This window comes from Mobula birostris, chromosome 8 (assembly GCF_030028105.1).
Source record: "Mobula birostris isolate sMobBir1 chromosome 8, sMobBir1.hap1, whole genome shotgun sequence".
In the NCBI taxonomy this organism is placed as follows: domain Eukaryota; kingdom Metazoa; phylum Chordata; class Chondrichthyes; order Myliobatiformes; family Myliobatidae; genus Mobula; species Mobula birostris.
The window spans coordinates 14546000-14564382 of NC_092377.1; the positions used below are offsets into that span (position 1 = coordinate 14546000).

An 18383-nucleotide genomic window follows, 5' to 3' on the forward strand; every position below is an offset into this window, starting at 1 on the left:
AGAATGGAAACAGATTTTAACTATTCATAAAATCATAACACATAGGGACATAATTTGGCTATTCGGCCCATCGAATCTCCTCCGCCATTCCACCATGGCTGGTTTATTATGCATCGCAATCACATTCTCCTGCCTTCTCCCCATAACCACTGATAATCATACCTACCAACCTCCACTTTAAATGTACTCAATGACTAAGCCAACTCATTTTTCACAAGTTTTCTACCCTTGGATCCTTAATCCTGTTGCAATGTAACCTGTATCCCAGGAAGCTCTGACAACCTCCACAGTCCTAAATGCAAACGTCGAGGAGACCACATTGAGGGGCTGCTGCCTTTGCTAAACTAATGTGCTTTACAATGCTTTACAGCACCAACAATCACCGATTGAAGTTCAGTTCCTGCTGCGTCTGTAAGAAGTTAGTATGTTCACCTCATGGCTGTGTGGGTTTCTTCCCACATTCCAAAGATATACAGTTGGGGTTACTGAGATGTGGGCATGCTATGTTGGCACCAGAAACATGGCAACATTTTTTGGGCTACCCCAGTATAATCCTTGGACTGTGTTGGTCGTTGACGCGAACTGCATGTTTCGATGTCCTTCTGAAGTGTTCTCTTGCATTTCTTAAACTCATCAAGAACCTCATTTGTTCCTGCCTGCCTAAAACTGCTATGCACCTCCTTCTTTTCCTTAACCAGGCCTCAATACCACGGTTCCCTATTATCCTTGCCTTTTATTCTGACAGGAATGTACAAACTCCGTACTCTCAAAATTTCACGTCCAATGAAAACAACCTTTCCAAATCCACATTTGCCAGATCTCTTCTGATAACATCAAAATTGGCCTTTCCCCAATTTAGAATCTCAGCCTCTTACCTCTTCTTTTTCTCCTTCTTCCCTTTCTCCCCTGTGTTACTCTCCTCTCCTATCAGATTCCTTCTTCTTCAGCCCTTTATATTTTCCACCTATCACCTCCCAGCTTCTCACTTCATTTGCCTCTTGCCCACACATCTGGCATCACCAATCACCTTCTGGTTTGTAATCCTCCCCCTTCCCCCTTCCTTTCCAGTCCTGATGAAGGGTGTTGGCCCAAAATATTGCATGTTTATCCATTTCCCTGGACGCGGCTTGAACTGCTGAGTTCATCGAGCATTCTGCATGTGTCTCCTCCCGCACCCAAAGACTTGCAGGTTGGCAAGTTAATTGACCTCCGTAAATGACTGTAGGGGTGCAGGAGAGTGATTGAATCTGAGTGGGGTTAATAAAAATTGGGAAAAGCGTAAACACAAGAGATACTGCTTAAGAAGACCTGTGGCATGTTGGCCATCAGTAGTTGGGGTGTTGAGTTCAAAAGCCATGAGGCAGGTCTGTAAAATCCAACAGCCTTCACCAGCTCAGTTTCTCATTTCCAACTGCTCTTCATGGTGGGAGGTTTGACCTGACACTTTTCTACTTTTTGGGATTGTGAAGGAACTGGGGGGATCTTGGAGTCCCCGTCCATAGATCCCTCAAAGTTGCCGTGCAAGTTGATAGGGTTGTTCAGAAGGCGTATGGTGTGTTGGGCTTCATTAGCTGGCACATTGAGTTCAAGAGCCTGTGAGGTAATGTTGCAGTTCCGTGAAACTCTGGTTAGACCACACTTGGGAGTATTGTGCTCAGTTCTGGTCATCTCATTTGTAGGAAGGACATTGAAGCTTTAGAAAGGGTGCAGAGGAGATGTACCATGATGTCGCCTGGATTAGAGGGTATGTCTTATGAGAAAAGGTTGAGCGAGCCAGGACTTCCGTCTTTAGAGCGAAGGAGGATGAGAGGTGACTTGATGGAGGAGTACAAGATGATGAGAGGCATAGGTTGTGTGGATAGTCAGAGACTTCTTCCCCGGATGGAAATGGATAATACCCATGGGCATATTTTTAAGGTGATTGTAATAAAGTATGGGGGTGGGGGTGTCAGCGCTCTTTACACAGAGAGAGTAGTGGGTGCATGGAATACCCTGCCAGGTCTGATGATAGAGGCAGATGCATTTAGGGCTTTTAAGAAACTCTTAGCTGGATCATGGGTGATAGAAAAATGGAGTGCTATGTAGGAGGGAAGGATTAGATTTATTTTAGAGTAGGTTGAAAGGTAGGCACAATATCATGGGCCGAAGGGCCTGTACTGAGCTGTAATGTTCTATGTTTTATGATGGAAATCTTGAGCAACACACATAAAGTGAGTGCTTGATGGACGATACGGACTCTTAAGGTTCAAGGGCCTGTAGACATATTACATGGCTCTATGACTCTCTTGACTAAATTCCCCTTATTTATGTAATTAAGCAGCTCTGATAACACCTTTATCACCAATCTCTTGTGTTCTGAACTTGGTGTGTACAAAATAATGGCATGCAGACTCATTACAATAGTGTTGCGTAGTTACAGTTCAGAGTACCAGACCACAGATAGAGACGGTGTCAAAGAAAGTGAGATTAGAACAGGTTTGATCAAAGAGGCAGGCTTCCAGTGCCTCTTTTATGAGAGGGAGGTGCAGAGTTAAGGATGGAGCAGCAGACTCTGTTAGAAAATCACTTCAGTCGGAGCAGTAAAATGTATGTAATAAAAACTGACACCTGTTACATGCAAAGTTCAATATTTTAGCTTCATGTCACCATTATCATCTTGTGCTGCCAGCGAAAATTTACAAAAAAAGTCAGACTTTTCCTGCTGTTAATTATCATTTGTCTCCCCAAATCACCCCTACATTCGTCCTCCTGCATTCCACCTATGTGTCAGACAGTAAGGAGCCAACAACACCTTCCTAATATGGCACTCCGGCAACACTCTGGGAATCTTCAGGAGTTTTACGATCAGGATTGCAGTTAAGACCCATTGCAGCACTAAGACCACAAGAGAGGAGGCAAACCAAGTCTAAATGTCACTCAGTCGTCTAAGTGCACAATACAGAGGGTTAAATCGTCAACATTCCCCACCTGGAATTTCTTAACCCTCTACCCACAATACCTTTCATTTCTTCTACCAAACTGCATGACCATACACTTCCCGACACTGTATTCCACCTGCCACTTCTTTGCCCATTCTCCTAATCTAAGTCTTTCTGTGAACTTGTTACCTCCTCAACACTATCTACGCCTCCACCTATCTTCGTATCGTCCGCAAACTTTCCAACAAAGCCATCATTTCCATCATCCAAATCATTAACATATAACGTAAAATCAAGCGGTCCCAACAAAGATCCCTCTGGAACACCACTAGTCACTGGCAGTCAACCAGAAAAGGCTCCCTTTATTCCAACTGTTTGGCTCCTGCCAATCAGCCACTGTTTTATCCATGCCAGAATCTTTCCTGTAATACCATGGGCTCTTAACTTGGTAGGCAGCCTCATGTGTGGCACCTTGTCAAAGGCCTTCTGAAAATCCAAGTACTCAGCATCCACTGATCCTCCTTTGTCTACCCTGCTTGTTATTTCTTCAAAGAATTCCAATAGGTTTGTCCAGCAAGAGGAAGCCATGCTAAATATGGCCTATGTTATCATGTGAATCCAAGAACCCCAAAAACTACATCCTTAACAATCAACTCCAACGTCTTCCCAACTACTGAGGTCAGATTCACTGGCCTATAATTTTCTTTTCCTGCCTCTCTTCCTTCTTGAAGAGTGGAGTGATAGTTACAATTTTCCAGTCTTCCAGAACCATTCCAGAATCCAGTGATCCTTGAAAGATCGTTACTAATGCCTCCGCAATCTCTTCAGCCACCTCTTTCAGAACCCTGGGGTGCACTCCATCAGGTCCGGGTGACTTATCTACCTTCAGAACTTTCAGTTTCCCAAGAACCTTCTCCCTATTAATGGTAACTTCACACACTTCTGACCCCTGGCACTCTGGAACTTCCATCATACTGCTAGTCCCTTCCACGTCAAAGAATACAGGGACAAGGCTGGAGAATGGGGTTGAGAGGGATAATAAATCAGCTATGATGGAATGGTGGAGCAGACTTGAAGGGCCGAATGGTCTAATTCTGCTCCTGTATCTTAAGGTCTACCATAGGATTCACAGCATCTCCTCGTAACTGATGGCAATGCTTGCCAGCTCCAGAAATGAACAGGGTGTCACATTGTAATGGAAGGCAATGCCTGCCGTCTCCAACAACTAGGGCAGCACAGTAGCATAGTGGTTATAGCACAACACTTCCCAGTACCACTGACCCAGGTTCAATCCCCGTCACTGCCTGTAGGGAGCGTGAACGTTCTCCTCACGACCACATGTACCGGTTTCCTCCCTCTGTCCAAAGACATGCCAGTTAGTAGGTTAATCGGTCATTGTAAATTGTCCTGTGATTAAATCGAAGGGTTGCCGGGTGGTGCTGCTCGAAGGGCTGGAAGAGCCTATTCTGCACTGTATCTCAGTCTGAGATGGGGTTGGGAGTCTAAGTCCCAAATGAAAACAACAGCTAATCCAGTAACAGGCGGTTTCTGCACACCGCAAGGTCCGGTAGAAAGCAGAGGGAAGTGTGGCCTCAGATCCCGTCTCTAAATCAAGCTTATTGTTTATGTAGACAGCATAAGAAGTGTTGGCCCAGTCCCAGCAACCAAGAGCTGAGGAAACTTTTCCTCTGCCGGGAGTCCAGAACTGAGATACCCAGCCTGAGAGTCAGGAGCTAGCTTGTTCGAGGCTGACATAAGGAAGAACTTCTCAGCATAAAGAGTGGTGAAAATCTGGAAGTATCTTTCCCAAAAAGCTCCAGAGCTTGAAGTAATATGAGCATTTTTAAATAAACACTAATAGATTTTTACTAATCGAGGGTTTTAAGGGATAAGGAAAGTAAATGAAATTTGGATACAGATTAGTTAGATCTAACTGAATAATGAGACAGCCCAAGGGAATGATAACTCCCTTGCTCTTGCTGAAATAATTTCTGAGAGATACAGTGGCACATTTTTTACTATGGGTGAAACTGAAAAGTTAACAAATTTAAATGCAGCAGAAGAGTTACCAAATATTTTTCAGACAATACACAGTCATCTTGTTAACGAACAACACTGGGACCATGGAGAGCTGTGAGTATTTTGGAGGACATCCCCCATCATCAGCAGTCAACAGTTACCTTACACTAAAGACTAGAAGGGATCAGACATCAATTAAATATATGAACAAGTATCATAGCATTAGAGCATTTCGGTAAAATAGACTCAGTAGAAATAATAAACAAGGAAACTGAGATTTCACGTTTGGTGACGGTTACATTCCGACGCCTCTAATATACACACATATATACTACACACTTGTGTGTGCACACGCAAATACACATAGATGCAAATACATACAGACACACTTCCAAGAGAACCATAACTTTGTCATAGGTTTGGAGGATTGTGTGCCACAATGACCTGGAGAACTAAGTAGGCTGGAGTCAGGGCCTTGTGCTTTGACCCTTGATAGAGTCACCTGTGCCAAACAGGTCAAAGGGTAGAGGCCAGACTAAGAGTGGTCCACTGATCCTCCAGGTTCAGGAGTTCAGCTGAAGGCCAACAACCCTGACTGGTCTAAAAAAAATAGTCATGGAAACAGCAATGGAGGATCCTATATCTGTGTGCGACAGACAGGGATGGAGGACCTTCATTGCTGCCCTAAAAGCCAGCAGACTAACGTGCAGTAACTAACATACAGTTCAGACACACACATTCAGAGACCCACGCAGATAGACAGATACTCATGCACGCACACACACACACACACACACACACACACACACACACACGCACAGAGAGCACACACAACAGCTTACTGATAGGGATGCAGGGTCCTCAGGCTGAAGGACAAGGCCTCCTCCCACCGACCAAGGTTAATACAAGCATCCATGGTGGCATCAAGCATCTTGAGCATATAGAGGTTTGTGTCTGGAAGGACATCTTGACTCTTACTTGTAAAAGTTCGGCAGGTGTCCACAAGCTGCTCCCAGTCTGTTATTAACTTCAGTTAAGGAATTAAGATGGAATATTGTAGAGAAACTGTAAGGTATCATTTTACAAAAGGCAGCTGCATTTGCCTAAATAATGACATCTGCTCTGGTCAGAAAGGCCAATACTTCTGATTACTTTATTCCTAAACAAAACTTAGGCACATATTGAAACTATAATTGCTTTGTATGTTACCAGAACAGTGTGCCAGCAAGTTCAAAGAACTAGAGACAGCTTGTTTTGAGTTGTGTGTGATCGCAGCTCCATGTGCTGTTCACGATGATGCCGTGTGCTTTCAAAATTCCAAAGAAGTAATTCTACACATGCCACTCAGAACTCAGTCCCGGTCTCCTGCTCTAACTCATTCCCAAGTCCCTCGAGGTTTATTTATTGAGATACAGCGTGGAATCAGCCTTTCAAGCTCTTTGAGCCATGGCACCCAGCAACCCCCCCCCCCGCCCCGATTTAATCCTAGTCTAATCACGGGACAATTTACAATGACCAACTAACCTACCAACCAGTACTTCAGCACCCAGGGGAAACCCACGCGGCCACAGGGAGAATGTACGAACTCCTTATGGGCAGTGGCAGTAATTGAACCTGTGTCACCTGTACAGTAAAGTGGTCTGCCAACCAGTACTCCACAGTGCTGCCATCCCACTACGCTTCCCCTGACTATCCTGAGGCCATGAAACCAAACGCCGTGCCATAAGCTGAAGAGGTTCCACAAATGCCAGAAATCCAGAATAACACACTGAAGGAAATAATGAAGGAAGTAATGAAATAATGAAGGAAGTAATGAAATAAGGACCCTAACCCTAACACACACAATGTTGAAGGAAACAGTTGATGTTTTGGGCCATAACCCCATCAGGTGAAAGGCCTCAGCCCTAGACGCCAACTATTTATCACTCTCCATAGACCTGCTGACCTGCTGAGTTTCTCCAGCATTTTGTGCATGTTACTAAAGTTCTACTGTACATCCCGAACCGTGCCCAACAAACCCATTCATAAACACGAGGAAACCTGAAGATAACACAAACACGAGGAAATCTGCAGATGCTGGAATTTCAAGCAACACACATAAAAGTTGCTGGTGAACGCAGCAGGCCAGGCAGCATCTCTAGGAAGAGGTACAGTCGACGTTTCAGGCTGAGACCCTTCGTCAGGACTAACCCATCCATAAAATGGATCTCAGCACCAAATTTTCACCACAGTAAAGAGTCCCACATTTATAATAAAAACTGTTTCACTGAACAACTAAATATTCTGTTAAATATTAATCGAACATTTCATCATTCACCCAATAACTAAAGTCCTCTCGTCTTTGGAATAGTGGATTTTAGTTACTGGAAGAGATTTCACACACATATGTTAATGACCGGATTATTTGCCTCTGTGATGCTAATTGAAAGATACGTATGCTTCAGAAGAGCATTGGATTTAATGTCCTTGCTCTTCACTGAAGTAAGCCCACCTAAGGGGACAGATGAGGTCTTGTTTTACATAGAATTTAGAACAGTACAGTGAGGGCAGGCCCTTCGACCCTTTGACCCATGATGTTGTGCCAACTCAGTTAAACCAATGAGTCCTAATTAATCTAATCCCTCATCCCTCACCTCTTTGTATACTCATCTGCCTATCTAAACACTCCACAACACACACAAAAGGCAGGAGGAATACAGTCGATGTTTCGGGCCGAGACCCTCTTTCAGGACCGAAATGGAGGTGAGAAGATGGCACAATTGAAGGGTGGGGGGGGGGGGGCGGGAAGGAGGCTGGCTGGAAGGTGAAAGGTGAAGCCAGGTGGGAGGGAAAGGTCAAGGACTGAGAAGAAGGAATCTGATAGGAGAGGAGAGTGGACCATAGGGGAAAGGGAAAGAGGAGGGAAGCCGGGGGGAAGTGATCGGCAGGTGAGAGGAGTTTCAAAGGCCAGAGTGGGGAATAGAGGGGGGGGGGGGTTAAAATTACCAAGAAGGAGACATCAATATTCAAAACAGGAGAAAGTCTGCAGATACTGGAAATCCAAAGCAACACGCACAAAACACTGGCCTGGCAGCATCTATGGAAAAGAACCGACGATCGCCAGTTCAAGCCAAGGCCCTTCTTCAGGACTGTCGACAGTCACACCATCAGGCTGGAGGGCACCCAGATGGAATATAACTACTCCACCCTGGGAGTGGCCTCATCTTGGCACAAGAGGAGCCATGGACCGACATGTTGGAAACACTCCTATGGTTCTACCTGGCTGTTATCAGATTCCTGAATAGCCAGGATTGGTCAGTATCGATTACCCAGCCCTTTCTATGAGGGGCCATGGACCGACATGTCAGAAACACTCCCATGGTTGTACCTGGCTGTTATCAGATTCCTGAATGGCCAGGACTGGTCAGTATCGATTAACCTGCTCTTGCTATCTCCAGGTCAACGTGGTGGGAGAAACACCGTCGATCAGTGTGTTGGGTGGGATGATCCAAGATTGTGAAGAGATGTGGACAGAGCAGGTCGCCATGAAACTTGTCTCTGATGGTTTCTCTGAGCAGGTGACTGAGGCTGTCGAAGCAACCTTGGTGAGTTGCTGGTGTGTCCCCTCCTGCGTCATGCACTGAGGGTTCATGCACCACAACAACAAATCAAATTCATCCGAAAAAATGCAGATGCCGGAAATCTGAAACAAAATGCTAGGAACCCTCAGCAGGAAAGACAGCATCAGTGGAAAGAGAAACAGGTGACCCTTCATCAGAACTGGGGAAGAGAGCAGAAGTGGGTTAGTTTTAGGAAGCATCGAAGCTGAGTGCAACAAAGGGAATACCTCTGTTAGTGTGAGACTGTACTGTGACTGTCAAGAAGCAGGAGAAAGAACATAAGAAATAAGAAATAGGAGCAAGGGTAGCCTGTCAAGCCTGCTCCGCCATTCAATAAAATCATGGCTGAGACAGCCGTGCACTCAGCTCCACCTACCTGGCTTTTCCCCATAATCCTTAATTCTCCGACTATGCAAGAGTTTATCCTGCTGTGCCTTAACTTTATTAAATGAGCTGGCCCCTACTGCTTTCCTGGGGCCGAGAATTCCACAGATTTAATATTCTGTTGGAAAAGCAGTTTCTCACTGTCCCTCAAACAACAGGAATTCTGCAGATGCTGGAAATTCAAGCAACACACATAAAAGTTGTTGGTGAACGCAGCAGGCCGGGCAGCATCTCTAGGAAGAGGTGCAGTCGACGTTTCAGGCCGAGTCCTGATGAAGGGTCTCGGCCTGAAACGTCGACTGTACCTCTTCCTAGAGATGCTGCCTGACCTGCTGCGTTCACCAGCAACTTTGATGTGTGTTTTTCACCATCTCTGTTCTAATTCTATTCCCCTGAATCTTGATTATTACGAGATCAAAGTTCCAAGTTCAAAGTTCATTTATTACCAAAGGTATGTATACGATATACAACCTTGAGATTTATCTTATTACAGGCGGCCACAAAACAGAAATCCAATAGAACCCATTAGAGAGATCATCAAACACCCGAAGTGCAGAAAAAGAACAAAATGTGCACACAGTAAAAAGTAAGCAAGTAACATTCAGAACTGAAGTTCACGAAAGTGAGTCCACAGCCACGAAGCCAGTCACGGTTGATCCAGGAGCACGTTAGTTGCAGGCAACAGCCTCAGTTCAGCGCAGAGATGAGAAAACCTTGCTGAGCAGTGAGCTGAACACTGACCCGCCCCTCTCCTCTGGCACTGACACCCTGATCTTCCAGTCTGGCCCAGCGCGTAAATCAGCCAAACCTTGGCTTGTTCCTAGCTCTCAAACCCAGGCCTACCACTTCAATATGCTCTCGGGCCTGGGCCCTGCCTCATTTCAGCCTGTACCCGATTTTTCCAACTGGCCTGGTGCTTAAATCGGTCAAACATCGGCTTGTTCCTTGCTCTTCAGGCCCAGGTCCCACTGCCTCGACTCTGCCTTTGCAGCTTCAAATTGGCTCCAAGCCGCTCCAATGTTGGACACACATTGGCTCGGCCCCTGCCATCTCGATTCAGACTGTACACACGATGCCGCAGCTGTCCTGCATCTTCGAGACTTCAGTTCACGCCGCAAAAATGCCAGGCCGTACAGGCAGTTCTAAAGCTCATCTCTGAAAGGGAAGTTACAGGCTATTGACTGCGGTCTTCATTTTCCAGAAATGTGATTAATATAGCAGTTAGTAGTTTTGTTTACTTCCAGTAGGTTGTCACTGTGTTTCACCAGCGCCATCTTAAACCGGAAGACATAAGCCATGAATAAACAGAAAAACTAGAGAAGAATGATGAGACAAACAGAAGAGTGAGCTATCAAAGATGGAGGACTCAATATTGGATCCTGAAGGCCGCAATGTGCCCAGACAGAAGGTAAGGTGCTGTTCCTTAAGCCTGTTACAGTACAGGAGGCCACAGTCTGGTAGATTAGAGTAGGAGAGGGATGGAGAATTAAACCCTGAGGGTCAGAAAGAACAGGCAGGAGTTCAAAGTACATTTATTATCAAGGTACACATTTGTCACCATATACAACCCTGAGATGCATTTTCTTGCCAGCGCTCACAGTAGAACAAAAAAATTCATGGAATCAAAGAAAATCTACACACACACAAAGACTGACAAACAATGAGTGACCGAAAGAAGACAAACTGTGCAAATTCAAAAAATAAAACAAACAATAATAATAAATAAATAAATTTCATTCCCAACTGCAAAAGAAGCTGCTGGTAGCAAGTGATCTCAGCTCCCTGCCATCAATGCAGGAGCCAAAGGGGAAGTGTCCTGCTTTGCTTCATCAACAATGAACTTGCTTCAATCATCAAGTGAAGGATGGGTCTGTGTGCTGACCGCAGTTTCAAGCTCAGTTCTGTGCATTGGTTCGGGCCTCTGGATACGAGACCAGCATCGTAACCACTCTCCTATCGAGCAGGGGATTAAAGGTTTATAAAAAAAAATCAATTATTCAGGAAGAAAAACGGTATAACTCAGAGGAAAGCTCCATAATAACATCATCCACAGCACCTCCTTTACAACTTCCTCCTGAGCATCGCTTTGAATAAAATATGCATGAATCAAATCAAGATGCAATAATAAATAAAAGATAAAGAGGTTGAGGCGGCAGTGGGTAACAGATGACTTTAATAATGCAGCCAGATCTTGGCGCTGTGATGGATGGCTGTGAGGGCGCAGCTGAAGAGACACTGAAAGGGGCAACGTAGGGAGTGACAGCAGGAACGTCAGAAGGACAACAGGGGTGGGAATGTGAGCTCCCGGTGTAGCAGGCGGTCTCGATGACCGGGTTGGCACCACGTTCTCTCTCCACAGATGCTGCCTGACCTGCTTAATATTCGGATCATTTTCTGTTCTTAAGTACCATGGTTTACTTTGTAAAGAGTTTTACAAACAACATATGTATCAGGTGGCGCTGCTATGAGCTAGTGTAATCCAGACACCTGTTGTTGACTGTGTGGAGTTTGCACGTTCTCGTTGTGACCGAATGCTCTGGTTTCCCCCCCACTCGCAGATTTTATTCCTCCCTGGAGCCAGTGGAACCCGAGACCAGGACCCATAAGGATACGTGCAGCAGCCTGCAATTCTTCCACTTTCGGAATGGCGTCCTTGGCTTGTGTCCAGAAGCACTCGTCACCCGCCAGCCGATCAGCATCCTGTGTGGAAAAAGAACAAGTCAATCCTTCGATCATTGCGGGGGTTCCGGCTCCTGTGATTCAGAGGAATCTGCTGTTTATCTCTCTCCCTTCCCACGCAATACTAACAGCAACAGAACAAACACAGGATTCATTCTCAGCACCAACACTCATCAAAATCACAAGAGGTTCTGCAGACTAACCCACACCAGGGAAACTCAGCAGGTTGGGCAGCGTCTATAAACGGTTGGCGTTTTGGGCAGAGACTCTCCGCCAGGACTGGAAAGGAAGGGGGAAGAAGCCAGAATCAGAAGGTGTGGGGGGAGGGGAAGGAGTACAAGCTGGCGGGTGATAGGTGAGACCAGGTGAGGAGGAAGCCGGATGGGTGGGGAGGGGAGATGAAGAGAGAAGCTGGGAATTGATAGGTGCAGAAGGTAAAAGACTGAAGAAGAAGGAATCTGAAAGGACAAGAGAGTGGTCTCAGCCCAAAATATTCAAAGGCCAAAGTAAGGTTACTATCAAAGTACATCTATGCCACAACATACAACTGTCAGATTCATCTTCTTGTGGGCATTCACAGAAAATATAAAGAAAATATAGAAAGAATTGTCACACCCTGGTTAAGATTTTTACTGCCACGCTGTAGGTATTTCATTTCTGCAGTTCTGTAAGAGCAGTCTGTTCTGCTTTCAGCTTGTTTGGGTTTGAGCTGAGATAAGAGGCTTTGTTTTTCTACTTAGGAATGTGGTGTCAGTCAATCAGGATGGTAGAATTGGGGAACTCGGGGCGGCGGCCTCTTGGTCGGGCAAGCTGGGAGAAGACAGGAAGGAAGATGGGGGAGGATGCTGCCCCTGTTGCACAAGGTGCTTTAGGCAGATGAATGGCTTCGAGGAGGAAGGGCCAATACTCCCATGGGAGAGCCTGCTTGTTCAAGATGGATTTCGAGCGACCTTCAGAAGGTGGTGTGTGCTTTCACACAGACCGCGGGTCCAGCATGAATTACAGACAAGTTCAAGGTTTGAGTTCCACCGTGCACATGTGACTGTTTAAGTATAATGAGCCCTTTTTGTATTTTTCTCTTTCTTTCTTTTAATAACTGTTTGCTTAAGTTAACATTCTTAAATATACTTCTTATTAATTGGATGCAGTGTATTTCTTACCGATGGGCATTCGCTGGGGGACTGTAAATCACACAAACCGGGGTTTGAGTGGGCAAGACATCCCAATCTCACGGGTTTGGTAGGACTAAAGTCATACACGCCATGGACGTATGAAGCCTGGGAAAGGCGGGTTTCTCGCCGTGGGAACCAGTGGCTGTTAGCGAGGGGCTAACAAGCTGCATTTCCAGAGACGCCCAGGAAAAGGGGGGTGAACAAGGATGGACCACCAACCAATGTGCAAGAGACAACAAATAGTGCAAATAGAAAAAGAAAAACAAAATAATAATAATAATAATGGATAAATAAATAATAAACAATATAGAGAACAGGAGTTGCAGAGTCCTTGTAACAGTTTTCCCAGTTTGGGAACCCCTGCTCCAGAGTTTACAGAGAATGGTGTGAAACACATCCGGGGATCGGCAGTTCTGTGGGCTAAAAGACTTTGCTAATGAGAAAGCTCAGAGGAGAGTGGCCAGACTGGTTCAAGCTGACAGGAAGGCAACACTAACTCAAATAACCACACGTTACAACAGTGGTGTGCAGAAGAGCATCTCTGAATGCACAGCACATCAGACGTGGAAGTGGATGGGCTACCACAGCAGAAGACCAGACCAGGTTCCATTCCTGTGGCCACCTTATTAGGTACACTCCTGTATGTCATAATCTGAAAGTATGTCAGTGAGAATTAATCCAATTCTGAAATGAGTGAAGTGATGACCTTCCTTGCTACAGGCGGGAAAAGAACAATAATGGAAGCATTTGATCTTCTTCATTGTTAGCCAATGATGTCAGGTGTAGAGCAATCTGTGGATGTGAATAGGATCAATTTTGGATGATGTCTCTTAGATGTTGGGAGTGGATGCATGGGCAGAGCATAGGACGGTGTTGTGTATTTATTATTTCAGCAGATTGGGTGCTGGGGTGGAGGTACATCTCTGCCAAAGGAGGTGTAAGGCACTCCTTCCCTCCACGAGCTCGGAGGGCACCCTTGGAAAAAGGTATAGCACCTGCTTATAGCCTTGATCAGGGTCACGTGAAGCCATGGGAGTAGGTGGTGGATGGTTGTATGAGTGGCTGGTGCATATCACAACTCCTGGTTATGTGACCACTGACACCAGGCAGAAAGTCTCTGAAGAGTATGGATAATGGCTGGGGTCACCCATCTTGTAAAGACCAGCAGAAGGCAATGACAACCACAGCCAGAGAAAAATTTGCCAAGAACAATCATAGTCATGGATAGAGCAATAGTGTGGAGTGGGTCTTCCCCACAGGTAAAGGCCCCTCGCTCGGTAGGCAGACTAAATTCAGATGGAAGACCATGATCATCCATGTCATATGACATGGCACATAATGATGATGATCATGATTTTGGTAATATCGTAAATATATTGTTTGATTAAGCATTCTTTGTTTGGTTAAATAATTAATTACAGGTTATATGTAAAAGTATGTGAATGGCATATGTTATTATGTCACCACGTCATAAGCATGCACCTGGCTAAAAGTAAAATGAAACTAAGCACGCGAATCTCTCAGCTTTGTGATTTTCTTTCGATTAGTTTTATGTTTTGGAGTTACAGGGAGCAGTCAGAACTCCACCTCGCAGTGAAGTACACCAAGGGAACCAAGAAAAAGCCTCAGAGGGAGGAGTGCACATAAAGAAAATGAAAACGATAGAAAGATACAGCACAGAATCAGGCCCTTCAGCCCATTGAGTCTCTGCTGTACCATTCTGATGTTAATCCCATTTTGTTTTATTTTCTCCATTTTCTCTGCCAGGTTCTGCCAATCGCATACACCCTGAAATCGAATCACAGTTTTCTACAGATTAACCAGGTATCTTTAGACACACCTCACCCCATCACAGGAGCCAACTGCGTGGACTCTCGACAGGAGAGCACCCAGGGGAACCACATGCAGACACAGGGAGACGGACAGACAGACGGCTGTCGTGGTTGGGATCGAACCCAGGTCCCCATAGCTGTGAGTCAGTGGCCCTAGCAGCTGTGCCACCGTGCCACCGTGCCACGTCGACTCCCTGTCATATTGTACACAGGACATTGTGATGTGTTCCGTAGCCAGTGAGCTGCTTCATGAAGAAGTTGTAAAGTAGAAAGTGCAGCACACACATGGGGAGAATGTCCAGATTTGAAGAGAAATATTGTCCGGAGTTATGGGGAGAACTTCAGACAAAACCTTGAAGTAACTGCCGGCATTGGAGGATACGCTTGAGGAGTGATTGATGGCTCTGGGCCTATACTTACTGGAGTTTAGAATGAGTGGGGATCTCGTTGAACCCCATCGAAAATTGGAAGGCCCAGACAGGGTGGACGAATGAGCGGGTACTTTCTGTAATTCATGTTTCTTTTCTATTATTATGTATTGCATCGTACCACAAAGACAACAGAAAATTTCATGAGGCATGCCAGTGAAATGAATTCTGATTCCTGATTCTGATGCTTCCTATACTGGGGGAGTCTAGGACCAGAGGGCACAGCCTCAGAATAAAAGGATGCCCTGCAGAACGGAGATGAGGAGGAATTTCTTTCATCAGAGGGTGGTGAATCTGTGGAATTCATTGCCACAGATGGCTGTGGAGACAAAATCATTGGGTATATTTAAAGCAGAGTTTGATAGGTTCTTGATTAGTAAGGGTGCCAAAGGGGAGAAGGCAGGAAGTCAGGTTGAGAAGGATAACAAATCAGCCATGATGGAATGATTGAGCAGACTTGATGGGATGAATGGCCTGATTCTGCTCCTATGCTTTATGGTCTTGCCTTGTGTGTAAAGGTTTTCCCCTGCTCATTAGCATTAATTACACATTACAGTAATGATTACACAGTATGGGCTGCTTTGGACATTTCTTTTCACCTGAATGAAATGGAATCTGGGAACTGGAGGACAGCATACAGCTGTTACTACAGTCTCCCAATACCTGTTACTCCAAGGCACTGAAAAAGCTGCACTTGAGCTTAAATAAATGCTCCCCCCCCCGTCCTCCACAAGAATCGTAACTTCTAGATATGTTTAGTCCGCACTGTCTATCTGCTAAATGCTCACACACGTGCTCCCAGTTAACCGGTTTGCTTTTGATGTAGTCTGCAGTAACCCTGCCAAGATGCTCCCCCAAACCGCCCCCCCACCCCGCAATCAAGATCTCTAATCAAAGATGGCTTTGATTAGAGTCCAGTCAGAGAGCGTTTTTGCCTCCTGGTTCTTGGCACCATTACTTCTACTTGGGTTCCTTGGGCCTTGGGTCCAGCAGTGGGGGGAGGATGCATCCAGGTCTGGTTCTAGCCATAAGTCACCCTGGTGCTGGCCACTGCTGAACAGCTTCCGGGCAGCCATGGGCTTTTAGGAATGTGGTTTTTATTTGTTTATTATTATCACACGTACCAAGATACAGTAAAAAGTTCGTCTTGCATATGTTTCGTACAGATCAGATCATTACACAGTGCACTGAGATAGAATAAGGTAGAATAACAACAATGCAAAATAAATTGTAACAGCAACACAAACATACCGCTGGAAGAACTCAGCAGGTCAGGCAGCATCTGTGGAAATGAAGAAACAGTCAACAATTCAGGCCGGGACCCTCCTTCACGACTGGGAAGGAAAGGGGAAGATGTCAGAATAAAAAGGTTGGGGGGAGGAGAAGGAGGATAGCTAAAAGGTGACAGGTGAAACCAGGTGGGTGGGAAAAGTAAAGAGCTGGAGAGGAAGGAGTCTGAAAGGAGAGGAGAGTGGACTATGGGAGAAAGGGAAGGAGGAGGGACTCAGGGGGAAGTAATAGACACATTAGAAGAAGTGAAAGGTCAGAGGTGGGAATAGAGGAAAGGGAAAGGGGTGAATTGGTTAACCGGAAGGAGAAATCAATGTTCATGCCATCAGGTTGGAGGCTATGCAGAGAGAATATAAGGTGTTATTCCTCCTCCCTGAGGGTGGCCTCACCCTGGCACAAGAGGAAGCCGTGGATTAACACATCAGTTCCAGTTGTGGTAGACGGTGTGGAGGTGCTCAACGACATGGCCCCCCAATTTATGATGGGTCTCACCAATGTAGAGCTTTGAATTGAATTGACTTTATTTCTTACATCCTTCACATGCATGAGGAGTAAAAATCTTTACGATACATCTCCATCTAAATGTACAATGTGCAATCATAGTAATTTATAATAATTTATAATAAATAGAACAGTCAACATAACATAGAATACACTCAAATCAGTGTGAGTTAATCAATCTGACTGCCTGGTGGAAGAAGCTGTCCCAGAGCCTGTTGGTCCTGGCTTTTATGCCGTGGTATCGTTTTCCAGATGGTAGCAGACATAATAGATTGTGGTTGGGGTGACTTGGGTCCCCAATGATCCTCCAGGCCCTTTTCACACACCTGTTTTTGTAAATGTCCTGAATCGTGGGAAGTTCATAACTATAGATGCGCTGGGCTGTCTGCACCACTCTCTGCAGAGTTCTGCAATAAGGGAGGTACAGTTCCTATACCAGGCAATGATGCAGCCAGTCAGGATGCTCTCAGTTGTGCCACTGTAGAAAGTTCTTAGGATTTGGTGGCCCATACCAAATTTCCTCAACCGTCTGAGGTGAAAGAGGTGCTGTTGTGCCTTTTCACCACACAGCTGGTGTGTACAGACCACGTGAGGTCCTTGGTGATGTGGATGCTGAGGAACTTGAAGCTGTTTACCCTGTCAACCCCAGATCCATTGATGTCAATAAGGATTAGCCCCTCTCCATTCCTCTTGTAATCCACAACCAGCTCCTTTGTTTCTGCAACATTGAGGGAGAGGTTGTTTTCTTGACACCACTGTGTCAGAGAGATGACTTCTTCCCTGTAGGCCACCTTGTTATTGTTTGAGATAAGGCCAATCAATGTAGCATCATTAGCAAATTTAATTAGCAGATTAGAGCTGTGGGTGGTGACACAGTCATAGATATGCAGGGAGTATGCAGCCCTGAGGGGCTCCTGTATTGAGAGTCAGAGGGTTGGAGGTAAGGGAGCCCACTCTTATAACTTGCTGGCGATCTGACAGGAAGTCCAGGATCCAGCTGCACAAGGCAGGGTCAAGGTCAAGGTCTCTGAGCTTCTTGTCGAGCCTGGATAGAACTATGGTGTTGAATGCTGAACTGTAGTCCAAGAACAGCATTCTCACATAAGCATCCCTCTTCTCCAGATGTGTAAGGACGGTATGTAGAGCACTAGCTATTGCATCGTCTGTCGATCGATTGTGTCGGTAGACAAATTGTAGGGGGTCTAGTTTGGGTGGTAGCAAGCTGCAGATGTAATCCTTGACCAGCCTCTCAAAGTATTTTCTTATTATTGAGGTGAGTGCGACAGGAGGCCACTTCGGGAGCACAGGACACAATAGACGACCCCAGCAGATTTGTGGGTGAAGTATCGCCTCATCTGGAAGGACTGTTTGGGGCCCTGAATAGAGGTTCGGGAGGAGGTGAATGGGCAGGTGTAGCACTCAGGCTGCTTGCCGGGGTAAGTGCCTGGAGGGAGATTAGTGGGGAGGGACAAATGGAAAGGGGAATCATGGAGGGAGCAATCCTTGCAAAAGTGGAGAGGGTGGGGGGAGGGGAGTTAAAGATATGTTTAGTGGTAAGATC

The 18383-nt window shown here is 45.7% G+C and overlaps 1 protein-coding gene across 5 annotated transcripts in view; it reads right to left on the reverse strand.

Moving 5' to 3' along the window:
- The window catches only part of smyd3 (SET and MYND domain containing 3), a 998228-nt gene that overhangs the window by 91582 nt on the left and 888263 nt on the right, over positions 1 to 18383 (reverse strand). For all 5 annotated transcript variants that reach the window (XM_072264810.1, XM_072264809.1, XM_072264811.1 and 2 more), the window contains 2 exons: positions 11533 to 11620; positions 5780 to 5954 (listed from right to left, as the gene is read on the reverse strand). In XM_072264810.1, the coding sequence (XP_072120911.1) occupies positions 5780 to 5954; positions 11533 to 11620 (263 nt within the window). The remainder of the gene's footprint in view (positions 1 to 5779; positions 5955 to 11532; positions 11621 to 18383) is intronic.